At 37.4% G+C, this 27,834-nt stretch overlaps 1 protein-coding gene across 8 annotated transcripts in view; it reads left to right on the top strand.

Annotated features, from left to right (window-relative positions):
- Positions 1 to 27,834, top strand: part of GRID2 (glutamate ionotropic receptor delta type subunit 2) — a 677,007-nt gene that overhangs the window by 444,213 nt on the left and 204,960 nt on the right. For all 8 annotated transcript variants that reach the window (XR_010439884.1, XM_064711069.1, XM_064711071.1 and 5 more), the window contains 2 exons: positions 16,423 to 16,476; positions 24,290 to 24,463. Coding sequence is in view for 7 of the 8 variants with exons in the window: in XM_064711069.1 (XP_064567139.1) it covers positions 16,423 to 16,476; positions 24,290 to 24,463 (228 nt within the window). In the remaining variant the exon portion in view is untranslated. The remainder of the gene's footprint in view (positions 1 to 16,422; positions 16,477 to 24,289; positions 24,464 to 27,834) is intronic.

The raw sequence follows: 27,834 nt of genomic DNA, 5'->3' as shown, positions 1-27,834 counted from the left end.
TTTTCTGTTGTATTTATATCATTTTGAGCAAAGAGGAAGGCAGAGGTTTGAAAAAGAAAGTTCAGACTTAAAAGATTTGTGTTCCCTTTGTGAGATTGAAATGTAAAATAAGCCAAAAACTGCAAATTCTTCTTCTTCTTTGAGGGTTTTTGTTGTCTGAGTATCAGTGCCCTGCAATTCAATATCCTCAGAATTTTCCTGTCATTTCCTTCCCTTTAGGAGGATGCCCTTTTTGCTTCATTTTATAGGTCACAATTCTAAAAGCAGGTAAATTTTTTTAGATATTATTTCATGTCTCTAGTTAGTGGCAATTTCTACAGATAATAATGTTATTTCAATAGTGCTTATACAGAACAGCTCTTGGCTTCATTAGTGTGTCCTTTTAATCCAGAGGCAGCTTGGTGACTCTGTGGTCATTTTCCTCCTTGTCCTTTGTCTTATGGCTTTCTTCAGGTTTCCTGCATGCTTATACAGCAGAGATGGCAAAATTAGAGATAATTAATGTGATTGAGATTATAACGGAAGCTTTTCTGATTAAAGTGAAGAAAATGTGTTACAGTTGCATCAAATTGATCACTTTATTATCTGATTTAGCGCTTTTGTAGGTGCATTCTAAGAACAGAACTTGTTCTGATGTAGAGAGGCCTCAGACAGTGTTCAGTCACCATTAATAAAGTTTGAATGATGCTCAAATTCTCACATGCAGCTCAGCTGTACAAGTGTTGGACTGAATCTAGGACCAGAAGCCCACTGAGGAAAAAAAACTGCCTTCAAAATTATATTTTAAATTTCCTGTTACATTGTATTCCATGTAACTGTGGTAGCACATTTCATAATTGTCCCTTCCAATATTACCTGCTCCTGGCAAGGAGCCCTCCAATCTTCCACTTACCCATTTATGGTCTTGACATATTCCTGTGCTTACCACTTCTCCCTAGGACCAGGGGAAGAGCATTAAAAAATGTGATCACAATGTTTTTACATGTAGGTACTTCAGCTCACAGGTCTGATTTGCCTTTTCAGTGCCTTCATCTGCCTGAATATGAATGCAGTTTCCAAAAAAACAAAAAAGCACACACCCACAGAAACAAAGCTGAGACCTCCAAAGGAGGCTTATTTTTTTCAACTATGTGATGCCAAAAATATTTATGCTTTAAATGCCCTTTGAACAAGTGAAACACTGCTGTGGTAGCCTTAGTGTGTGTTTGAGGGACTATTACAAATGGAGCATAATGAAAACTTGCTTCCTCTAAAAACAGTTTTTGTGCTTAGAACATGAAATATTCCAAGATGACAAAACTTATTTTAATATCATTTGATGAAGGAATATGAGCTTTCTTTCTTTTCTATGTGTCTGTCCTCACACTGAACCAAAGTTGTCATGACGCTTCTAATCCTAGCTACTCTCAGATCAAACTTGGTTTTGGGGTTGGGAGATGCTTCACTGGTATTGAATTTCAAGTTTTTTGTTGCATTTTTTCTCAAAATGAAGGCAAAAATTATAGTAATTTCTTTAAAATGTCCAAGTATAATCATAAAAACTGTGATAGGTTCTTGCAGGAGAAGTTCCCCACTTGGTTCAGTTATTGCTCAGTCATGTGCCAGGATGCCATTGTTAGACGTCATACAAGTGCAGAACTGCAGTGATAAAAATGTATTTTATTGCCATAAATGCTAAAAAAAAAAGTTCCATCTATTAGATATTGTAACATATATCCACGAAGATGCATATTCTGACAGCACCGTGGTATTGCTCTGCTTTTATCTTCTTTTGCCCAGGGGAGAGTGAAATAGATAAACATTAAGCAATTTTGATGGCATCTCTTTCCATTTTGGAGACAGGATATCGTGTGCAGAGGGTCATGGATCAAAGTTAGAATCTTCTTCAGTAGAATGAATTTTCTATGATGTTTACCAAGAAGATTTTCACTTTTGCAGGATCCTGTGAAATGCCTGGTTTGGAATTATAACTCACACAGAGGACATTTTCACATGTACCGAGATATATTCCTCATCTCTTAGGAAAAGCTGACAGTGTATAGGAAAAGATAGGGTAGACGAAACAAATAGGAATAAATTTGTGGTGCATGCATATATGTATACACCAACTCTGTGTTGTGGGACAAGAGGAAAATAAGCTCATTTTGTTTAGTTTTCAGATAGCTGTATTTGTAGCCTATGTTGCAATCATCAGACACTGCAGTAATGAAGGTTTTTAATATGTTTGCAGGATGCCAGTGCAGAAAATGAATGTGAATTTCTCATGATTGCTTAGAGCTCTTGTCTCTCACACTGAGCTTTAATTCATATCTGTCTCTCATGAACATTAACACATCACTGTAGAATTGCCTTCCTTTCCCTTCTCTGAATTTCTGGTTGATTGCAGATGAGATTTGACTTCGGATTTTTTACCTTTTTTACATTTTTTTAAATAATTCACTTGACTCCTCTAGACAAAATTCTTAGTGAGCACATGAGAAGTGCTGTGAAAAGAGGTGATACTAAGGCACTGCCTACCTAAGTGACAAGAAGTGGGATAAAATGCATCACAACATCCCTAACTACTCTTGCTGTGACAGCCAGATGGTCTCTTACTCAGGAGGAGGCCAGTAACCAGCAAGATTGAAAAAAACATAGGAGAGGAATACTCAGGAAAAACACTTAAATATCCACCAAGGACTCTGCTGGTGCATTTCTGCTCTGCCTCTGAAATGTTTTTCCTCATCCTGCTGCTGCTTTGAGGATGGAGATCAAACGAGGCATTGGCAGATGAGAAAAAGTGGTGACTCCAGGCAGAGATCTGGGCCTGACAAGGACATAAGTGCCCATCCGCAGAGGAGAAGTGCAGATATGAAGCACAGAGAGAGAGCAGTTGTGGAAATGCAGTCAGGTGCAGGTATTTAGCAGTGTCTAAGCAGTTGTGTTTAATTGCATGGCACTGTGCAGTAGTCAGGTTCCCTTCTTGCTCACAGATGGGAAGTTCCTGGCTGGGACATGTGGGAAAAGCTTTACTCATTCCTGTCCCTGACTTAGCTTTGGAAATGGCTCAGCAAATCACCTGACATTTGACATAGCTCTACTGTGTTGTGCCAGCCTGTCTGTCTCAGGTAAACTGGGCTTTAATGGGACTTCTGATGGGCCATAATTATGTTCACACATTCAGAATTTCACTTAGGTCTTCATTACAGATGTGTTTCTCTCCTACTTGCTGCATAATAGAGCAAAAAATTATCTATATTGCTATAACACTTCTTCTATTTGCCTTTCTTCCTTTTTATTTATTTTTATTCTTCTGTGTGGATAAGCTTTGTATACATGGGGGACTCTAGGAATGACCACAGAGGACTTCTGGTGTACCTGCTTCCAGCTGAAAATACAGCTTTATAGCCGTGTTTTTCCTGTCAATCAGTCTGGAGAGAATAGTGCTCTATCTTGTTGATCATCCTTGTGTAAAGCTCGTGTATCACTTCAAGGATTGTCTGGATATTGGTTCTGTCAGTTTGCTTCTATCACCATCAAAAAGCAAAGACCATGTGCCCATAATATTAATAGTCGGAATAGGAGAGATATGTCACTGTTCTGGTTCAGGTTAGTCAAAAAGATGATTGAAAGAATGCTACAAAAATGCAGTGCTTAAAGGTAAAAAGCTGTTTGACAGTACCTGTGGGAAAAAGGAATGTGTTGTTAGAAAATTTATTACGCTCTGTAATGTGTCTTTCATAATTTACATCGAGGTACCTGTACCAGTAATCTCTTATACATATGACTTATTTTCTCACATAAATAATTTCATCAGCTGAGTAATCACATAGACTTTAGAGGAATTGCTACCATGAGTCAAATTATGGCTGTTTATCTGTCTTAACTAAAAACAGAACAAGGCAATTACAATTATGGGTTTGGCTTGTTTTGCATTAAAAAAAATAAAGTTGTAATATGGGCTTAAATTGAATGGCATCAATACTTTTTATAAAAGTTCAAAAGGTCTTTATTTTTCTATATAGCTCATTTTGCTAAGGCTATAGTTTCTTTCACACACTTAAAATGCAGAACTAATTGTATTTTTAACAAAGTGCATTCTATTTTTCCTTTTCTGGAATGTGCAAATCCTCTTAAAGTCCTTCCAGTCTTTTTACTTTTCTCCATCAAAGTTTTCCAATTTGTTTAAAAGATGATAGCAGGGATCTAATTTAAGCCTCTTAGTTTAAAAAGCCAAAAGAAATGGGCAACTGTTCCACAATGAAAATTTGAGAAACAGTTCTTAGCAACTTAATCCCTATAAATTATTGAATTGTACAGAATGTCTCAAATTACACTGTGCATGTTAAATGCTTCTACTTTTCTGGATGTTTATAATTGCAACATTTGCCTCTTCTGCAATTCCTCTGTATTTTCTTTCTGATAACAAATGAGAAGTGTTTTAGAATATCCATACTTGATGACTAGAAAGTTTTATCTTTTTCTGTAATAGAACACATATTGGCTTCTTGTGCTATTTTTTCTGGATAAAGTTCTTTTCAATCTGTTAGGATCTTTTCCATTTTAGAGATAATCCAATGTCCCAACTGCAGTTGTGTTTCAGCTATGCTTGAGCCTGTAATTTTCGTATGTTTGTATCTCCAGTGTCTGTGGGATAGGTATTGCTTGGACTCTTTGGATCCAGATGCAATTTCTCTTTGAAATCAGCTTTTAAACCAGCACCAAACAATGATGAAAAACATATAGATTTTCTCTCTTTATAGAGCTGGAATATATTTTAGCCTGTATCATTTTGTGCTCAGTTCTTATGTTTCTGTTAGCTTAACCATTAACTGCTAGAGAATTGTGGTAATACAGAGAGTACTTTGTATTCACCTTGAACATAAGTTTTTAATAACCTTCAGTGACATATATGAAGGATTTCAGATTGAAGGACTGCAAACAGATATCTAGCCAGAAGGGGTTTTTTGGAATGATGAATCTGAACTGTGTTGCATGGTTGATGTTAAGACACACATGGCTTATAAAAATCTTTAAGTTATGGTCTGGGTTCATGTAGCTGACTTGCTGAACTACTCTCAGAAGCAATAGCTGAATTTCCCAAAATTTAGAACTACTTTATTAGGAAAAATTAGAGCCATTTTGAGAAAAAGAAAAGGCTGCTGTTTTGATCCATGCCCTTTAGAAGACTCAGTGAGTCCTTGTGCAGACCTTCTGGGCTTGCAATGCCATTGGACCTTTAGTAAGAGTTTTCTATTTTGTTCATCTCTTGTGAAGCACAGAAGTAAAAATGGCCACTGGGCTTTGTAATTTGGTGACCAGAATGTTCTCAATATGTTTAGAACTGATTTTGTGTTTTGCACATGTGTTTTTGAGAGCTTGTTTTTCATAGGGAGCTTCAAGCCTGCAGCCAGCTAGAAGTCCATTAAACTGCTCCTGATTCTTGAACTCCTATTACAAGAAAAAAATGCTTTCAGCCTGTGTGCTTGGAGAGGAGCTGAATGCTAAGTTTATGTGCAAGTCAGAAATGGGGGCTATCTCACTTGAACCTCTGCCACTGTTGTTCTCTGCAGATATGTGAAATGACAGGAGAGGCACCACCACGAAGCTGAAGAGCAAAAAGAGCTGATGGCTTTAGCGATATTTTGTCACTTGAACGGTGACCTTTGTTAATAATGCCTGTGATAGGAAAATGAAATACTTTCTGTTTCAGTAATGCCAGTCTGATGCTTGGCAAAAATTGCTTTTAAGGCAGACAGCAAAGAGGAAAAAAGAGCAGCACTGTTATATTCTGTAGTGTATGAAGTTAAACATTTTCCCTGATAGGCAGTCAGACTAAATCTTGAGTTTACTAACAGATGCAAAAGGAGTTGAAGCCACATTTCCGTATCACTAATAAAATAAACAACACACTGCCAGCATAATCAGGGCTGGATATTCAAGACACTCAACTTATATTTAAAATCCTGAATGGAATGGGCAAGTTTTCAAAGGCACTCAGCATCCTGCAGCCCCTCTTGAGGAAAATCTGAGCAACTTACATATGCCAAGCAATTCAGAGGGTCTGGCTATAAAATATTCCTTTGCTATTCTTTGGGAGGAAAAAAAAAGAGGTAAAGGTGAACTAAGCCTTCTGTTTTCAGTTTGGAGACATAAATTCAATCTATTTTTGTAATAGTTGCTAAACTTTAAAAACAATGACAGCCACACTTAATATCAGAAAACAAACAATGAGAATGGGCCAAATTGAGTAGATCAACTTTAATCAGTATTTTATTAATTTGGATTACTGGTACCTTGGTTGGAGAGGAAGATTTTTTATGGAAAATGGCTGGTCTTAAGAAAACTGTTGTTATGGCTTTAGTTTTTCTGTTTGCTTGCTTTTAAGCGATAGCAGTCTAACATTATTTGTTCACACTAGCAAATAGCCCTCTGAATCAGGCACCCTGTTCTGCAATTTCTGTTCTCTACTTCAAAAGTTCAAGTTCTTCCTCAAAGCCCACATTCTTCAGCCTCTTTCTGAGAGTGATTTCCATCCTAATTGAATATTCTTTTATTTTATACTGGTGTAAAGGAAGTGTAACTGTACTACAATCTATGGAAGTACTGAGGTATAAAATCGAGTATGGATGGCAAGGTAAAGGTTATTTGAAATACAACCTTTATATGATTCCTTTACAAGTTTTATTTCATCAGTTTTCCTTTCGCTGAGTGCAGTCAACCCATAGTAATGCTCATTGGGAAGACTCTTGTGCCTCTCAAGTGTATTTTTCTTCAGTCTTATCTGTTCACTGTCTTAAACAGATAAGTGCTAACTTTGGTTAATCATGATTCTTAACAGGCATATTTTTAAAGAGGAAGTAAATATGAATTTGCATATTTTTATATGAGCTAACAAAGGAGCATACACTGAAATTATGACAGATACCATTTTATCATCTGTGTTCTTTTTGTAGCCTCCAAAGCTCTCTTTAGTAGCAGACATGATACTAAGGCAGACTTAAGGAAAGTCCATCGTCAAACTGGCATTCCTTCTTCTTCTACAAATTAAAGCATCAAATTAATGACTGTTTGTTTGTACTTCTCATGTCAAATTTACAGTTTGAAATCTTTCTTCATATTAATAAGGCTTGGGATAAATCAGATGCTGCCTATAAAGTCTGCAAGAGGTTAAAATTAAGAACTGAACTTTTTATTCTGCTTAGAAAACTAATTTATATGTGCAGATGGAGTAACTGTAAATCTGTGACAAAGCTTCATTAATCCCTGACTTTCACTGTTATGGAGAGATTCTGGCCTTGGAGAAGGCAGTTGCAAAGGCATCAAAATCAGCAAGGCAATTATTTTCCATCTTTTGGAGGACTTGTCAACAGCCTTCAATCTTGAGTGGGTTCACTAAAAGGGTAGCTCCTGAATGGCTGCATGTAGGAGATGCTGAGGTGTTTAAAACAAACACCACAGCTGGGAGAAGTCTCTGACTCCAGCTCCTAATCCATAAGAACAAGGAAATTGTGATACCATGGTGTAGATTCAGGCTTCTTATGTTTGATGCTTTAACTTCAAAGGTGATGACAACCACTTTGATTCAAAGCCCCTGTTCGGACCAAATACTTAAGTTTTCTACTTCAATTTCCAACTAGAATTCAGCTTAAAAGAAAAAAAAAAAAAAAAGGCAGAAAAAACCGACATCTTCAGGGGTCAGTTTAGTACTATCACTATAAACAAAATCTAGTTCATAAAAAAAAGGCAGGTAGAGGCAACCACTCAACAGTAATGAATCTGAATTTCTGTATTTCTATGATAATTTGAGACACTTTTTTACTTTGAAATAAATAGTTTCTAGGTGGAATGTACATTATTGTTCATTAAGAATACCATTATTCTGCTTTCTTGCAACTGTCTTGCAGTGCAGGTAGGAGAATAGGTCTGAGTTAAAGCCAAGTAGTTTCAGAACTTAAGAAAAAAATATGTGATGGTTTGTTTGGGTTTTGGTTTTGTTTTTTTTTCCCCCAGAGTCAATATTATAAACACTTTTCAGAAGGATAATAGGAATATAAATCAAAGCATAAATTTGGAAGTAAGAAAACCAACTAAGAATAAAATAACCCTTAAAATGAAGGATCCGTAAATTGCTTATAGTTATTTTATTTTAAACCTACAGTCTACAGGCTGACTTCAGAAAGATGCATGGTTTAGACACCTATAAAATATACATTATTAACTTTTCTCAATGATTAAGGAAATTAATCATTTTTAAAAGGCCATTTCTGCTAGACAGAATGTGTTTTTATTTTGTGTTCTCAGTACAAGCCTGTGGTCAAACTCACTGAAGTATTAATGCTGTCTTTATTTACTTTTATTGAATATTTAACTGTTTTCTTTAGCGTGGGGCTGATTTCTGTACTTTAACAACCTCCATCTCTTAAAATCTTAGGACAGAAGATACTGAGTGTTCCCTGAAGCTTGACTCATTTCAGATGTAGTTATGATGGCAAGCCAAGTCAATATAAAACTAATTATTCAGTGGAGTAACCCAATGCTTTTAGTTTAAAAGTGTCATCTTTTGCAATAGATCTGAAAAAGAGGAAAACTGATCAAGTGCTTCAACTATTTATTTTTAAAAGAAATACATTTTCATAAGACAAACAAATGAAGCCGTGTCAGCCGTATAACCCATCCTTAGGAGGAGGCTCGAAGACAATTTCCACCTGCCTCCTTCAAGTGCTGTAGAAGTTTGCTTTCTAATCATTGGTAAATGTCTCTGTCAGGTTTCACCCAGTAATTGGTATTTTCTTTGGTTTTGTTTTTTTTTGTGTGGCTTTTTGGTTCTGTTTGTTTGGAGTTTTTTGTTTTGTTTTTATGGGGTTTTTTTGGGGGTGTTTGTTTCCTTGGTTTTTCTTAGAAGGAATGTCAGAGAAAGGAATCCCAGAAGGAGGTGATTGTCGAGAAGAACAAAAATAAGTATAGTCACGTGTGGTTTATTTTTTTTTTCATCTCTCAAGAGCAGAAATGGGTAGAGATTAAAATGAGATTACAAGAATGTTGCCTTTAGTAAAGAGAGATTTTTATGAGCTTCAGTTTCTGGTGCATAAGAATGAGCTTTATAAATTAACAACTGATCTCCCTACTGAAAAGCTCAAAGGCTAAGAGTGGGAGCACAGAAAGACCTTGCTGTGGCACCAGAAGGAAGAAATGGAGCAAACAGCGTGGTAAAATGGTGATGGCTGGATGAACTAGGAGCTAGAAGGAAGAAAAGTAAAAATAAGTGCAAACCTACCTGACTATCTCCATGAACACGTCCTGTGGGTGTTTAACCTAGTACAATATAATAAATAGTACAACTCCACACTTTTATTTTTCTAAACTTCAGATCAGTTAAGGCAGTCTTCAGTTTATCACCTTTCTTTGCTATTTAATAGTCTTTAACTTCCATATTTTGCTTTACATACCAGTCCATGGGGAGACATCTGTGCTGTCAGAGACTGCTCTGAATACTCACACTAGTCCAAAGCTAAAATCTTAAGTTACACATCATGTTTAAAAACGGCCTCTGACTTCTTCTGTTTGATTGGTTGTTGGATTTTGTTTGGTTGTCATTCTCTTGGAGAAGGGGAGGGAGCAGGGTTGAATTGAGGTGGCTTCCTGTCTCACATATGTGTATTGGGAGTCTGTTTTTTACCATATCTTAGTGATCCACAAATTGGATCCGCCGCTGGGGGAGAAAATTAGGTTTAGATATGCTCACCTGTAAAACAGCAGTGGTGACTTCAAGAGGCTGGTCCATGAAAAGACATAGACAGCAAATCTAGAGGTATTGGATGAAAGCATTTGGTCAGTCTTCCATTTGGAAGAATGCAGTCCAGTTTGCAAAACCTTATATTGGTTTGGACATATTGTAGGCAGACAGTGTTTGGGAAAGGTTAACAGGAAGTTGGTATCCCAGCTCAACTCTTGGGAAAGTTTCTAAATCACTTTCTAAATTATTCCAATATTAGCCATTCCCAGAGCTATAGGCTATGTAATGCCATCTTGTTGGCTTTTGTAAAAAAAAAAAAAATCAAATGGAAGATGTGGTTTGCTCTGTGGTTGTCCAGCAGAAAGATTCACAGTCAGTACTGCAGCTCCTGGTGGAGCAGAAAGTTAACAGGAAAGCGAGCTCTAGTTCAAGACAGTTCCCTTCAACATTTTGAGAAAGGAGCCTCTGGGTGCCTTGTCTCAGAGCAGTCCCAGCTGTGGCACAGGTACACCAGGAGCCAGGGAGCTCTCCTCTGTGTTTCAAAGAGGGGATACCTGAGATGGCCTGGTCCTGTAAGGATCTTTGCTTACATGCAGCACTACTGCTGCCTTGGGTGTTTGCAGCCTAGTCTGACTAGTTGTATATGTGCAGGGCTAAATTTTGAAAATCCAGAATGGTTTTCCTGTATTTCCTTTGTGAAGGAAAGGAATGATCTTCCTTTATCATCTGTATCTTGCAGGTTTTGCCCACACTTTTGAGCGTACAGCTATAAGAAAGAAGCAATGTAGATAATTTTTAATGTAATTTTCCATTAAATGAAAGGAATGGTTTTCCTTTATGGTCTGTATCTTGCAGTTTTTGCTCACACTTGTGGGCCCATATCTATTAGAAAGAAGCAATGTAGATAATTTCCGATGTAATTTTTCATTAAATTACTTGGGATTTTTTGACAAAAAGCCTTTTTTCTTTCTTGCTTACTACTGCACATGGAAAAAGCTTGCATGCTGGCACTACAGCTGCTTTACTTGCTTTAGATTGTCTTGCATTTAGGCCATTTAAAGGTTTGAGTGTGAACAATAGAAATAGTTATGACAAATTGTCAAGCTCTTCCAAAGATTCAGAAGTTCTGGAGTTGCTGCCAATGACAGATGATTTGTCCTTGCTCATCACTTGTCATCTTGGCAGCGGTTTTGTGCTCTCTGCTAAATCTCCCTCAGTGTGTAGTTGAATTCTTTAGAAAAAGAAAATTAGTTTCTGTTTCATCTGTGCTCATGCTCATCAGTTCAATAGCGTCCGTGTTTCACTAAGTGGAACACCTTCCTCATGAAGCATGAGTGTGATTTATTTTAATAGGGTGTTAGGAGAGCTGCTGGAGCTTGGCATGAACATATTTCTAAAGTTCCAAAGATGTTAAGAATGATCTTTTGTATCTGTTGCTGTGGATTTCTGTGACTGTGCGTGAATAGCACTGCATACTTGACAGGCTGTATCCTTTGCTGCAAATAATAAATCCTTTGCAAGGATTTATACAACTAATGGCAATGTTTTCATATACTCAAGTGTGAACTCTCTGTGTCTGAGAAGGGGCTGAGTGAGTAGAGAGTTATTTTCTTTTTCAGCTTTTCCACCATTTCATAAGGTCTGTTTCAGAACTGGCATGCTAACTTGCTGCTTTGAATCTTAGTAATGGGGAATTATGTGATATGGCATTATAAATAATTGAATACCAACAGTCTATAGATGAAAAATGCTGAATTGAGAAAAGTAGCTTTCTGAAGGAGTTGGTTAATAGGCTGTCCTCTGCTTGAGGACCTCTCTGACACTGATTTAGCTGTCTGAGACAGGAGGGGGTCAGTGTCAATGAGCATTGAACTTAAACACAGCTCCCCACTTCACCCTGGAGCACTGCATGCAAGTGCTCAATGGAGTAGCAGAGATGGCACCTCCAGAGCACAAAGTGCTTTTTTGGGGTGGTGGATTCTTTCAAGTATTTTCCTTTTAGTAAATAAATGTGGTCTGAACTGCAGAACAGTCAATACTGAATTAATAAATTCTGCTTCCTTTAGCTACTGGTAGACCCATTCATCACAGTTAAGAAAGCAACTTATATTTAGAAGCTCAAAGGCAGCTGTCTTGGGTTAGACCAAAGTGTCTAACTCCAAAGGTGGCTTGAATGCTAAAGGAGCAGTAAGAACAAGGTAGGGATAGATGATATTTTCTCCTAATGCTCTCCTGGCCAGCAGCTCTGCTTAGTTCCGGAGTGCTTTTTGCATTGACCTATAGCTTTGTATGTTTATTAACCCACAGCATGTATGATTTCCCCTAGAGGATGTGTGAAATGAGAATTTGTCAAATAGGTACATGGTTTTCTTTGTTTCAGAAAGTGTCAACTTTCCTCCATTTAATATCTTTGTAGAATTTTGGTGTTCATCCCTCATTAGGAATGCACACTCTAGTTTTTCTCAGTTTTATCTTAAGAGGTGAGCTGCATAAACAATAGGTTCACTTGCCTTCTGTCTTGTATGGAAATTTCCAATCTGTCCCTTACCTTTTGGGAGGGAATAGCACTGCTTCCTGTCGCAGAGCCAGCAGAACCAGTGATGAACCTGAAACTTGCATTGTATTCAAATGCTTGAGGTCTTCAAGCCTCAACCTCCTACACACCCCAATCAAGTTGTTTTATTGCTTCTAAAATACAGGATTTCAGGTTTCTTTTTCATTACTGCCCTTATGCACTTGCAAGCATTATTCTCTACATTCATTTTTCCCTGGCACAGAGCACAAGTTCATGCCAGCTCATTTGATATGCATGCAGATATGAATTTCAACCAGAAAAAGATCATCACTCAGATAAAAAAATACTTGTTTTACAATTCTGGGCATATTAGGCATAGAAACCTGCTGCAAAACTGCCTTTAATACTTCTGCTCTTTGTGCTTTTAAGGTTATGATCAATTTTAAGCAAACCTAGCTATGCTCTTTTTTTTTTTTTTTTTTTTTTTTTTTTTTCTCTTCACTGTTATTTGTTATCATCCCTTCTATGTGAAAATGCAATGGCTTTTTAAATTAAAGAGAAAGGCAAATGCAGGAGATAGACAAGGGCATTCTGGAACATTGTGTCATGGCTGCAAAGCCCTGCTGTGTGCAAGTAATGACTGCTGTACTGATGAATAATTGGATCTAGGTTGTGTTACTGCTGACTTTAGACAGTTTGGGAGTTTTTAAAACTGATTTATTATAGTCTTCTACTTGCAGACTAGTGCTTAATAGCTGCTGATGGAGATAATCTTCTGATAGTAAGGTTATGCATATGATTACTCTTAGAATTTGAAGAAAACTTCAGGATTGAGCAACTTTTTCCCTCAGGCATCAAAACTGAAGGTGTGCATAGCATTGTATTTATTTATATTTGTAAAACAGTGGATGTGCCAGTGCATTTATCTACACTGAAAAACATAAGGAGCACAATAATTGGAAAATCTGGGAAGGTTATTAATGATGATAATATTATAGTGTCCTGCAGTTCCTACAGACACAGTCAGAATGTACACTGCCAACTTTAAGGTCAAATAAATGGACAATAAATGCCATACTGGCAGAAGAGAAGTTAAAGAAGAGACTGAGATGCAGCATTTTGGTGCTGCTGAAATGAACAGCTCTTTTGAGAGAGATGAGGCTGAAGGACCCAGGGATAAAAATAAGGCCTTGAAATCTCAGCCTAATGCTGAATCCCAGTTCAGATGTAAAGCTATCTTAAAAACCTAGCAACTTTCCCAGGGCATTATCAGTCATATTTTTAAGTGACTGTCAATGCCAGAACAAGCTTTGGGTAGATGGGCTAAGGAAAATGCCAAAAAGCAGCTTCTTGCAGACTGAAAGGTAAAGTGAATTTTTAAATCAGGGGCTATTTGCAGCCCATCTAAACTTAGAATATGTTAGTTTGAGTGTCTCTGAGAGCACTACAAGTTCCAATTTGACATATGCTTTTTGATGTTTTTAGTATTAAGTAGATTCATGATTGCATAAACTTCAATGGATAAAACATGATCTTTCTGCTGAGGAGTTTCAACTCTAACTAAAAAATGGGTTAATTTCCTCTTGTTATTTGAAAATTGTGAATAAATCTTTTGCAGGTACCCTGAGCTGTTTGAAATAATGTGAGTGACTTGTGAGACCAGTCAGCCTCTACCAGTGACTGTCTTAAGCGGTCTGTGAGCATTACATAACAAAACCAGTGACACTTAGGACCGTATGCAGTTGAAAATACATTCTCTGATTGAAATCTCAGAAACTGGGCAAATTAGGTGCTCCAAAGCAAATACTTAGTAAGAAACTAAATGAACTGAAACAAAAATGGGAGATACAATACGTGAAATCTGATCAGCAGAAGCTTCAGGCACAAAGTTATCTGGCTCACTTGTAACACATTATTAAGAAGTGAACAGAAAATATCAATTTTCATTTTGTGGGTTCCCTGAATCTGAATTTTTGGTTGATTGCCATTTGGAAGCAGGGAAAAAGCTGAGGAGCCCTTTGTGAAACACAGTTATTGCCATTTTCCTACCACCGCTGGGAGCCTTGACTCGAGGGTGTCACTGGCAGATTGCCTGGGACCACAGGAACCTTAGGAGACCTCATCTTGGCCAGAGCAGTTTCAGCAGGGCAGACGTTCCCGGAAGGACATCCCAGAGCCAAAAGTTAGGAAGGATAAGGTTGCTAGGAACCTGACAAGAAATCAAAAAACATGCTGACTGTGCTGCCTTTTTTCTTTTTTTTTGTATTTAATTCTGCTTGCTTTCAGCAGAACTGTATGTAGATTGACTAGCAGAATTGTTCCTGCTTTAGTAAGGCTTTGGTTTGTTCTGTTTTATGGAAAAATTAAATGACAGCTTATGTTGTGAATGGGATAAACTTTCTATGCTTTGGAAGTTTATGTGAGGAGCAAATGCTCCATTGAGGATTTTGTTACTACTCTGTCCTCTTTTGACCCTTTTTGGTTCCTGGGTGAGTTTGTATCCCAAGTGGTTTGTTATGAGCAATCTGATCAGAACAGCCATGTCTCAGTTCAAACATCCTGGCTCAGTCTGTTGTGCTGCCTCCTATCACAGTTACTCAGTTTCTGTCCTATTCTTTCATACATGCTGTGGGAACACCTGCAGTGGAGAATGCAAGAAAATGCCAAAGCAACACACCAAAATATCATGCTGATTTTACCTTTTGAACTCCACATAAATTAAGGACTCTGATTCCTGCTAATGCTATTGAAGTTTTCCAGAAAGCTGAAGTTTTCCATTAGCAGCTATGGCTGCTAATCCCCCTCATTTCTGATGGGTGCTGTGAGAGTTTCAAATAAGGAATCAGTCATACACTGCTGCTCCTGATTTCCCCTCACCCAGGTCTCTGCAGATCAGAATTTCCAATCTTGCCTTAGCATTCTGCTAAACAAGCAGTGACCCCAGTTCTAATAGCCTTTGAATTAATAATGAGGTTTATCAGTGTGAGTTTTTTCAATGCTCTTAAGATTTGTGGCCAGTTAAATTGTCCTCCTTTGGACATGGCACAGTATAAATTGCCACCATCCTTGGCAAGTGCTGTTTCTATTGGTTGTCATTAAAAGCCAATGGTCCAAGTAATAAGAGGCCAGCACTAGACATCTAATTGAACACTTAAACACTGTCAACCCCAAGATTTGTTTCTGTTTTTCTTTGGAGTTTTTTCTTTGTGTTTTTTTAAGGTATATTCAATACAGTTTTAAGTATCCAGTAGTTTTGAGTTGTGAATCAAGATGGGCATGGTAACTATACAAATAAAATGGAATTAATCTGTGTTGAAAACTTTTTGCATGTTAATCCTAATTAAATTTCATGTAGAAAAAAAATAAATTTAAGGTGTCTAGCTTTTTCCAGAGTTTGTTTCTGGCCTCCCTTTTGTCAGTGATTTCTTTCCTACCTAATGAAAGAGGAACAAGTGTATTTTTATCCTCTTCATTTGCACTGAAAAGTGACTTGCCACAAAAGTGTAATGGATTCAAGGAGGGACAGGACTGAGTGAAAGATGATTAGAAAGCACATGTTCAGTCCAGCATAAAGACAGGTCATGGACAGATTTTCAGCAAGGAAAGGAGAAGATGTATGAGAGGAGGATGAGGGGCCTTCTGTGCATGGAACCTGAGACAGGCTATAATTCATCATCCCTGTGACAGCCCTCTTTCTCAGGAGAGCCCTTTCCTTCCTGCTCTTTGCACTTGTATGAACTCTCGCATTTGTGACGTCGGTTTTTTTGGTTTGGATTTGTTTTGTTTTTCCTTAATTCAGAGGCTTTCAGGGTAGGTGTACACTGGAAAGGCCTTAGAAGCAGGAAATACTGAAGTCTTACACAAGTCACTTGATATTCATTTTCTGCCTTCCTCTCTGTTGCTTCCTCTCAACACACAGTGCTAAAGCAAAAATATTTTCATTTTTCTCCTCAGTCAACTGAAACATATTCTTTTCTGTGATGCTGGCAATGAAATGTATTTCCAAGTTTAATTGGCAAGTCAAACAATAACACAAATGCTTCTGCAGCATGGTGCTAAATGTTCAATAGCAAAAGTTCTAGAGAGCATGTGCTTTGAATTTTGTCATTTGAAGAGACCATGTATTTAATTTTTACTTTTTTCTGGCTTTCCCAAGCAAGCTGACTGATGGCTGGTTTGTTCTCTGTTTCAGGTTGTGGAGACTAATTTGGTTGCTTTTGACTGTCACTGGATCATTATAAATGAGGTAACTGTCAAGTGAACGTTGTTGTGAACCATGAATCCTGTTTTCAGCCTTACTGACAATATTCATGCTGATTCTCCTTTTGCCAACAGGAAGCAGTAGCTATGACAAAGTTCAAGCACAATGAGGGAGTAGATGTTGCTTACTAAAAGTAGAATGACAGGTTCTTGGATTTTGCTGGTTTTTCTTGCCTGTTTTAAATGGAAGTTCCTCTATGAATAAATAGAAAATAAACTGGAAAAACCCCCTATATTTCTAAATATCTCAAGAGTTCACAATTGAGCTGACTGTTTTCACGGAATTTTTAAAGCCTTTTTTTAATATGCAATCTTTTGTGGTGGCGTCCTTGCATTTTGTTAATATTTTAACGATTTTTTTCTTAATCGAAATAAAAGTAATAATCATAATAATAAAACCCCATATTTCCCTTTCCTTTATGAACTCTCTAAATGCTCTGTGATGGTTGATATCCAAACCTGTTGATATTAGTGGGAGGCTCTTTGATAGGCTTCTGGGTTAGGTCATATATAAATGTTCATAAAGGGAAAACAGTAAGTTAAATTGAGATTCTGCTTTTACACTGTGAAATAAGTTCTCCCATGAAAGCCTGTCAGCTAAAATATGACAAGTCAATATGTGAAGTAGTTTTGTGTATAAAGTATTGAACACTGCAGTTCAGGTTTGACAGCATTCAGGTTTTTGAAAAATAATTTAGGTGGAAAATATCTGGATTCCCTGAGTAGATGACTGTCTCCTAACATGTTAATCATGCAACTCCTGTATATTCTCAGGATAAAAAGACTGCATGTAAATTCCATGTCATACTACCTGGATTTACTATCCACTTCTGTTTTCATACCTATTTATTGGATTTTCATTAGTATGCTGTGCTAAACTGGTGGAGTTTTAGCCAGTTGTTTCTTTTTTTTTTTTTTTTTGAGAAAAATATGTCTCTGGAAATGCTGTGTAAACAAACCAGGTCCAGCATAACCATTAGTTTGGGCCCTGCCTTGCTCCTGACCAATGCTGTGTGTATTTTTCAGCATTGAATGGGGCTTTGCTGGGAGAGAACCCAGCTTTAATCTGCTGGTGTCATGTGAACAACATACAGGTTTTCCTGTTCATGTCTGAATAAATTAGAATTCACTTCAGAGTATACAGTGAGTATTTTAAGAGCATCAACTGAAATCTAAAGCTGTCCTCTATAATCAGTAGATGGGACAGCAGTTTCTTAGATAAAGCTCAGATTTTGGCTTGCTGTTCAAATTAAAGACACTGACATTGATTTTTTTTTTTTTTTGGTTTTAAATGTTACATGCTTTCTAAAAGATCTAAAGAAGGTGCTTGCTTTTAGCTGTTTCAGCTCCTTCACCCTCAAAAATTACAAAACAAGACTGAGGATCCATTCCTAGCATATATGCTTTCTCTTTGTTTTTTATTTAGAAATTAGTGTCTCCATGGGAAAAAAGAAAATCTGCTTTTTAAGCATTGTTATTTGCACATTGCAGCAGCTGAAATGGCAGAGCAATCAAAGTGGTTACCACTCAGCTGCCTTCTCCACTCCAAAACTCTTTCTCTGGGCTGCAGTCCCAGCAGCAGGAAAAGCTGAATGATCTGCGCAGAGAAATGTACATCATCCCTTCTTAGTTTGATAGTCTTGTGTATGAAAAGGATGAAAGCTGTGATTAAATTCATTCCAACAAACTGCTCTAAACCATCGTCATTAAAGTCTCTGCATCTCATTCAGTAATTCCTCTTTTCTCTTTCAGAGAAAGTGAATATGTTTAGTGCTATCCCAGCTTAATCTGCTTCTGGACCTAAACCTATATTGGGTACTTAGGTAGCTTTCTAGCTCTGTTTGTTTAAAAATGCAAATAATTTCAATATTATGTGGATGCAGAAATCATATTAGCAATAAATAAGATCAGTAGATAATACTGCAGCAAGGGTTCTGCTTTGCACAATTTTTCCTTGTCACTATGCTCAAATTAGAGGAGAAATCTTCATGTTTCCTGAGTGTTTGATGCTGGGTAATTGCTTATTGCAATGTTTTGCCAGTTCAGTAACGAGTTTGCAATGCCTCTATTTGGCAGTGCAGGACTTGGAAATGCAGAGATTTGTGGCCCCCTTCCTGTGTGCTACATAAACCAGCTATCTTTATGTCCCAGTCTGTCTGAGGTGGTCATCTATTACCTGCTGATGGCCACAGCTCCTCCATATGACTGGGAGATGATCTCAGAGCTCTGCCCATTTTCTTGCTTCTGTGAATCTTCTGTGACAGCTTAGACATCAGTGCTTGAGTGCCTATATTGGCTAAATGACACTGTCAAATAAGTAACTGTAACACTGCTTCTCTGGCCTCCTAGTCTGAAATTCTAAAATGATCTATAATGGTGAAAATGTGTTGTTCTGCAAATTGTGCATCTGATTCAAATAATTCCTTGCCAAAAGAGGTTGGAACTGTTTTTCCTTTTTCCATCTCTGTGCCAATGGAATGCAACCTTCTTACCCACTATAGTAATACAGACGCAAATACCACCTTCAGTTTTGTGATCAGAAATCTGTTTAGGCTTTGTGAGGTAACATCTGCTATTTTAATTGTTCAGTCTAAATGCTATAATGCCTGCAAAGAATTCCTTAATTTTTATTGTCGCATGACTTGCTACCTTATGCAATACAGCAAATCTTCTTGAAGAGTGTGTTTCATAATGTAAGTGTGGGAGGAGAGGGTTTGTTCTTATAAAATGAAAGAATTCATAATTTGCTAAAACATAATGCATCATGTTAGACCATAGCAAATAATGCAAATCTCTTCTGATCCGTATAGTCAGCTGAGAAAATTCTCTCCAAATAAATGTTCCTGTTTCTTCAGGGCCTTAAAGCAGATGTTACAGTTCTTTATTTAAAATTTGCAGCAGTCATAGATTTGAATGTAGTCATGATCAAATATGCCTTAGCAAAATGTGAGAATGGATTTCTCACACTCTCTCTCCTTCTGTCTATCTGTCTTTCCTTGCGTCATTTCCTCTGCACAATAGTAAATACAGCTTCAAAGTTCCAGTATGAAAAATTATATTTCTTTCATGACTCTTAATTCACTACTGTACAGTAAACTTAGATTCTATCTGGTGGAGCTGAAGAAGGGGCATTTGTATGATTTTCATCACTTTACCTTGCTCTTTTTAAATGCAAGTAATGTCTTTTTTTCCATTTTAAATCATGTCTCTCTCAAGCGTTTTCCTTTGTTAAAACATTTAGGGTTACCTTACTATTATCTTTCTATACCTAAGGCTGCCACCAGTTCTTTATTACTTTTCTTTACTCAAGGACATTCCCAAACACTTTGCACTGCCTAGAGTTGGAATAGGGAGGTGTAAATATCAATGCTGCTTTACAAAGGATTGTTTGGATTTCATCTGCTATAATGTGGTCAGTTATGACCAGATCTATTTGAATCAGAATGGAATGAGTGCACAGGAAGGCCCATTTGTGTAAGAAGAGAGTGGAAAAAGTTGGCTTGGTTGGAACAAAGACTAAAAGAGGATGTGCTCTCTGTTTATAAACACTTACAGAATGGGAATAAATGCATCATTGTCAAGAGCCAAAGGACAAGGTTGACACAAGAACAAATGAGTTCAATTTGTGCGTGAGTAAACTGAGGTCAAAAGTTGTTAAAATGTTTCTAATTACCAGAGGCACCAGAGTCTGGAAAACCTCCTGCTTGATGAAAGAATGAAAAAAACCTCCAGTCTCTTTTAAAGACCAATTTATGGGAAAAGGTCCAACAGGTTTGCCCAGCATAGCACAGGAGAGGATTGAGGGACCTACAAGGCTGTATTCCAAGATTGTATTCTTTTTGATGAAGACTGTTTCCTAGGAGAGGGCTTGTCCTTGCCCTATGTATTCACCTTGTTCATCATGTTTCAAGCCCAATGCACTCCACCATGAGTAGGAATGTAGAGCACAACCATGTTTCAATCTCAAGCAGTTAGATCAGGTCCTATAATCACAGCTCAGTTCCAGGAGCTCATTTGTATTCAACATTTTTGTATGGATAATGATTGATAATGGCATTACAGCTTCACTTGAACCCTTACATTTTCCACTGGGTTGGTGGGTCTGTGTGAAATGACACCCTCTTTGGAATATGTGGGCAACCAAGTCGCCAGCTCCTGGCATTAGTGACAGCAAATGCACAGATGGAGAGAACCCTGCGATCTCCAACATCTTGGATTTTTTTTCTCTGTGAAAGCTAAAAATTAGTTTCTCCCTGTCCTGTCAGGTTTATTCATCCTTTTCTGCCAAGCCTACAAAACATAAGGGAGCTACATAGGAGCAAGTGATGATGCAGTTCAAAATCTGCTATTGGAGAAACCTCTTGGAGGTTCATCCAGCCATGCTTTTACCTCGACTTCTCTTTAGAAAGTGCTGAGAAATTTGGAAAGGACATAAATGTTCTCTGGTGTGGACAGTGGCAGCCTAGAGGCCTTAAGCAACCCTTTTTTCCTCTGCTGACTTTTGGATAAGGAAGGAACACTCTCCTCTCTGAGTGTCAGGATTTTCTGTGATGAAGTCCTGGTATGCACTGGAAAATAGTGTGTGTCCCCTTTATTATAAATACTGGAACCATCTTCTTGGCCCAAATTAAAGATGTTTTCATAAGAAAAGGTATTTTTGCCTTTTTTCACTGCTTAATACAGTAGCATGTAAATAAATTCTACCCCTCCGTGTATCTCACTGCTGGTACAATTGCTCTGTGGTAAATATTAAGTCTCTGCCTGGGCTGCTTATCTTAAAATAATGGGACAAATATTAGATGTCCAGTGTGTAGTCCTGATTTCCATTGGAGTCGGGCCTTATATGTCAAGATGATTCTCTTCAGTTCTTTTTTCCTAATCAATCTGTAAATAGTTGTTAATTTAGATCTGTATTTTTTCCCTTATTTATTTGCCTGCTTAGATGAAATGTACATCTAATTTTATCTTTGTTCCATTTGTGGCAGGACAGTCTCCCCTTAATTCCAAGTTCAGACCAGCAAAAGAAAGGCTTGGAACTATAAATTGAATTTTTGATGAAAAAAAAAAAAAAGAAAAACAAATAAACAAAAAGCACAGCAAAAAAAGAAAAACAACCTCACATAACCTAGCCTAAATTTATTCAGGTGCCAACTCAGTTCAACTTGGCCAACTTTCTAATTTTTTTGACATTCGAGGCTTGTATAACATTTCATCTGCCGCACTTCTATTGTTACACTGTATCCTCCTTTGAAGTGCAAATGAAAATTGTTTCCTCTCATACAATAGTTGCTTTATATAGTTTTCTTAAGTCAGATCCAAAATTCAAGAATGAGAGATGATATTGGAGAGTCATTATATAAAAGGCTTGTCACTCAGTCAATGCCAAGTATTTAAAAAATGACAAAGAAACACATAGCAAATGACCAATGTTGAATTTAGGGTTGCATAGCATTGCTTTGTTGTCAATCTAAAATCTGAATTTATGGTATAATGAGCATTTAAAATAATAGCTGTCACTAATCCATAGATATATGTAACTCCTTGGCCACCACACAGAAATGGCTTTGGTGTTTCAATTCTGTTATTATTTCCCAGGTGATGTATAATGACATGAGGTAGTAACCTAGAGGTTAAAATGAGAACATTCTATTCAAAATGCACCAAAAAGTGCTGAATACAGAAAACATTGATACACTTTTATGGCAGGAAAGATAAATGCTTGAGGATTTGAAAGTCAAAATCTCTTTTAAAGTAGTACTTGGCAATATAATGTGGCCATCCAGGTGTCTGTTTTTACAATATTAGAGCGAGTCTAATAATATACTGAATATACTGTGTAATGAAACCAGGCAAACTTTTTAAAATCCTCTGAGAAAGTATATAATTTAAAATCAAGATTAAAAGTTTCTTGAGCTCTCCTTTATGGTTATATTGAAAGTATTATCAAAAAAAGAGAAAAATATATATATATTGCTAAAACAGCATTATATATATATATTTTATTTTTACCTCACAGCTAGTGAAATGATACAGGCTAAATGAAAAGACAGCATCTTAAGCTGAGATAAGCCATTATCTGTGGTACATTAAGAATTAATCGACCAGAAATGTAAGATATTACACTGAACACAGCTGATGCTATGTTATTTCTGTTTGCAGAAAAAAAACCTGTATTTCATAAAGAACATTAATAACAGATGAATTCAGAAACTATGATAATCTGTGAAGGCAAATAAAATACTTTTACTGTAGTCAAGAGAATAGAAGTTATAATTTACATCTCACATATATTTCTTTCAAAATTTAAGGGAAATTATCAAATAGCAGTATGTCCAAAGTAGTTCCTTCAAAATAATGAAAGGCTATTATACTGGAGCAGGAAAAAAAGCCAAAATAACTGGGGTGGTTGTCGTAACATTTAAAGAGCTGCTTTTTCAAAAAGCTTGGCTTCATTTCCACAAGAAAGATTCCATAATTTGAGATCAAGTCTATCCTGGTGTCTCCTGAGTTCTTCAATATGGTTATGGATCAGGAAGCTAAGGCAGAAAAAGATGATGGCAATTCATTACAGGTATTAACAATGCAGATGTGCTGTATCCTTTGAAAAATTACAAAGCTATAAATACACAAATAAAAAAAATATTCAATAAACTATGGTTGTATGCAAGAGAATATTAAGTGCAGGCTGCCAATAGGAGCCTCTTCATCCACCTCCTTTCCTGGGGCATATCCACAGTTTTAAATGTCTGGAAAGTTTGGGACATCAGCCTCTGTAGTTAAGACAGTTCATGGACAGACAGTTCAGCTTGGTGAGTACACATTTTAGATTATTTATACAATTTTACAGGAAAATACAGACACAAAATTATCTTGAAAGCTAACAGCTATTTGAATCACCAGGAAAAAAAACATGTTTAACTAAAGTTCAAGTTTTTATGTGAAGGTTGGAGTCAGTTTTTGTTGCTTGGGAGCCTGTGTTCCTCTTATTCAACTTCCCTGAGGGACTCATAATTCAACAGTGTAAAACACCATGTTCCCAACCTGCAGGAATTTCTGCTATGTAAAATATGTTTTTCTGGTTTCCCTAACCTGTCTTAAAGTTAATACTTCAAGCTTAATACGAGTGGATTTACTTAGCTATTTTTTCTTTTAAGTATTTGTCTGTAGAGCTGAGTGTTCAGCTGTAAGCCTTAATAGGTACCCTGTGGAATAAAAATTTGCTTTTAAATTAGGTCTTGCTATAAACAAGCACATTTATACCTAGAATGCTCTTATGCATTTTCTTTGCCCTTTTGGTAAATGATTTCTAACTAACACATTGTTTATAGGTTCTTGATATTCTGAATCTAGGAAATGAGCACTTAAGGCCTGAAACATGGTCTATACCTTCACTGCTCCTGGGCAATGCTGCACTCAGAAATACATCATGCTATGGCCTCCTACTGATTTACACATTATCTGTCAAGGATGCTTGAAACGGTTTTAAATAGAAAATCAGAAGAGGTAAAAGCAGAGGCAGAGAAAAGCCCAAATGAAACAGCTATTAAAATACAAGTATTTGCTGAGGTTTGAGCACAGCACACTTTGAACTTTTGCAGTTAAGGGTGGTATTTGAATACCACTAGTTATTTTAATGAGCATGCACACATTGGTTTTGAGGCTGTGGTGGAGTCTGACAATAGCTGTGTGTCAAACAGAGGCCTCTTGGTCCACTCAGGTTATTTTTTGTTTATCATTTGGTGGTCATGTTTCTGAATTTTGACTCTGATGTGTATCCTCTTCCTTGCCTTCTCTTTCAGGAGATAAATGACGTGGATGTGCAGGAGCTGGTGAGAAGGTCGATTGGGAGGTTGACAATTATCCGACAGACGTTTCCAGTCCCCCAAAACATAAGCCAGCGCTGTTTCCGTGGCAACCACAGAATATCTTCATCACTGTGTGATCCCAAGGACCCCTTCTCCCAAAGCATGGAGGTACCTCATGCACCAGTCTATCCCCACCTGTAAACTCTCTTTCTAGATAACTTCCAAGTTTTCCCCCAGGGGCTATCTGTAACTTATTTTTCACATCCTCTCTGACATGTGGTTTAATGGCTCATGGCATGACAAGGAAACACCTGGAGCTGGGGAGGCAGTGAATGTCTCTGATGAGGAACAACAGTTTGCCTGCTCCACAGCAATAGAGATTAACATCCAAAAAAGCAATCTGGTCTCCAGGTAATAGGGTAGTCATTTTGTTGCCCTGCTAAATTTTAATTTTTGTCATCTCACCCAAAAGAATTTCCTCCCTGTAGTGAATGTCTCCCGAGTTGCTGTGCTTCTCTGAGCCTCAAATATGTTGTCAAAAAGAAATTCATCCTGGGAGCACTCACATAATCGCTTTCAAGCACCTTGGTGTATACATCTAAATCTATATCGAAGTGCCAGGGAGGCCCTATTTTCAGTGTTGTTAATCACAAGCTACAATTAAACTATAATGGGTTCCTACCACAGGAATTCAGCAACAGGATCCCTGTCCTTCTGACTTCATATAGTTTTTCCAAGAACAAGTCCTCTGTGTCACTCATTAGCTTTCGTCATGACAAAGCTTAGGCAAATCAGGAATGTGAAATTGGCTCAATATGTTGATTTTACTTTTTGGGTTTTTTTCTGTGAACATTTCTGCAATTGTAGAAAGATGGCTACATATTATTATTTTTAGCAGTGGAGGGAGGAGCTTATCCAACCCAGCAGCTAAAAGCAGCCACCTCGTGGTTCTGAAATGGAAGAATGAGAGAAAACAATGGGAGAAAATAGAGAGGTCTTCAAGAGTGTCTGTTTCAAATGAGAAAATATAAGGGACAAAGTGGGATAGTCTTGTCCTGTTTCAGATTAGTTGTAAGAGCCTTTGTGTCACTAATTTTAGTTCACAAAACAGCCAGCCAGCAATTATTGATGACATGAAAAACTGGCTGTAGCAGAGAACACAGTGATCCTATTAGAGTTCTCAAAGCAGGCCGGGCTGTGTGGTGCCCATTGATGCTTAGGATATATCTACAGACTGTTTCAGAAGTGCAAAAATCCTTTAGGCTGTGCCGTTTTGTCATGGCAGCACAGTCCTGGGGGAACTTTTGGCAGTCTGGGGACAGTGTGTTCAAGCTGAGAGTGTGATCACACGCAGGAGTCAGAGAGTGCAAAGAGCAGTTCTCATGAACAAAGACCTGACTACAGCAAGGCAGAAAACAAGAGCCACATGTCAGTGGGATGCTTTACATTTTGATTTGTCTTTCTCTTCAACTTCACTTTTATTTTCACCTCAGCAGTTGCATGAATCTAGGAAAGATAAGCTCCAGAATTCAAAGTTTAGTCTTGACAAATTGGAAAATTTCATTTAATTTGTTAGATTGGATCTTATACCTTAACCTGTGTGTCCTGATCTATCTATAGCTTGGAGAGCTAAAATGTTCCCACTGGAAGCTTTCCTAGTATTTTGGTTCAAAGGAATGATGGAAACTGGATTGGTTTAATTGTTCTGTGCAGCTGAGTTTCTTTTTGCATGCTTTCCCTGAGATGGCTGTACTTCATTATTTTAGCTGAGTGAGACAACATTATAAACTGAAAGGAAGGAAAACTCTGACACAATTTCCCCTGTGCCTTCGTATGATGCACAGTCCTTTGAGTAGCTGTGGGGTTTGTTTGCTGCTTCTTTGTTCTACCCAACAATATTATAAATTAGTTTCTAATCCAGTGGGGAGCTGGAACAGTTTATAAATTGAAATTACTAAAGCTTTTTTTTTTAAATGACATCGAAGTGTGACTAATCAGAAACATTCTCTGGAAATTATAAGGGTGATTTTCTTTATTTATTTTTTTCTGAATTACTCCCCCTAAAGTCTGTGGGAATAATGAATTTTTTTTCAGCATCTGTATTAAAACGCTGAAAAATATTCTGGTGAAAATGTCTCACTGTGTCTTTGGAACTGGCCTAATTGAAACAAATTCTATAAATTTGTATCATTTTGAAGGCAGAAAGTTAAAAGCTGGATTGAAAGAAGAATTTTGTACTGCAACCCTTTTGTCTAAAAATTATGTGCAATATTATAGGTACACATAAAATAAACACTGATAATCCAGATTAATCATTCATCCTTAATCTGATGCTAAGTACCTTTCTTCCACACTCTGGATAAAATAATCACATCTGAATTTTAAATTGCATTAACAGAAGGTTATGCAGTTAAAATACTTCTTGGTAATGCAAGTGTCCAGCCCTTAGCCTAGCAGAGTAAATAAAGGATTAGTAATGGACACCAGGCAGTGCATTAAATGCCCCAGTAAATTTATGTGTGGAATTAATAAAGGTGTAAAGTGACTTTAAATTACAACCCCCTTCTGTTCATCAGGACAGATATTAACGAAGCATACTTCTGGAAGTGACAGAGAAGGGTGATTTTGAGAAACAGGAATTAATTGTAGGGTCTTTATCATTGCATTATCAGTGATTGATTGCAGTACATGTTAAACTCAACTATTAGTGAAGGACTAACAATGCTTAATAACTGCTGAACTCTGTCCTCCTGAGCCCTGTTAATTCTTGATGAAGGCCCAGCTATATTACTCTTAGATTAGTGAGTGCATCCTTCCTCATGAACTGTGACAACTGTCTTCTATTCCCATGGTAGTAGGTTACAGAAGTTACCTTGAAAGCAATGTCATTTGTTGGGAAATGATGACTTGGCATCCACAGCCCTTCATGTACCAATTTAGTCTCATTAGTGACCTCATTCCCTCTGCTCTCCAGAGGTGATGTGGGGCTTTTTTCTTTCCTTTGGCAAAGACTTGAATGGAAAGAAGCCTGCCTCACAGCCCGGTGATAATTCCTCCCCTCCCTCTTCCAACAATGTCCCTCTCGTGCTGACTTCATTGGGGAAAACACAGTTTTAGCTGAAATGCTGTGAATTCTTTGTAGGTTCACAATATGCAGGAAAATCATCCCAGTTGTTTTTAAAATGCTTGATTAACCTGGGCCCAGATCCTCAATCCATGCTTTTAATCCTGCCATGTACAGTGATGCCTGGCCCGTGCATCTGAAGAAAGTAGATTTTGTTCCTGGGTGAATACCAAAATAGAAATGTTCACAGCCACAAGAGGAGCTCAAGTAAGAATAAAGAAGCACCTTCTTTAGAAGAAAGGCACAGTGAAGGATCATTTAAAGAAAAAGGGCACTAAGGATCAGGTGTTCTGTAAATCTGTGCTACTAACAGAGCAGTTAGTGGATGACACAAGCAAAGCCAGCATAAAGATGGGATTTTAAAAAGGAAATAAAAACATTAAAAAAATGTTGTGTGGAGAGGACTAATTAGGCA

Source organism: Zonotrichia leucophrys, chromosome 4 (assembly GCF_028769735.1).
Source record: "Zonotrichia leucophrys gambelii isolate GWCS_2022_RI chromosome 4, RI_Zleu_2.0, whole genome shotgun sequence".
NCBI lineage: Eukaryota > Metazoa > Chordata > Aves > Passeriformes > Passerellidae > Zonotrichia > Zonotrichia leucophrys.
The sequence above is the reverse complement of the archived record's forward strand: the minus strand, read 5'-3'. Positions and strand labels throughout refer to the sequence as shown.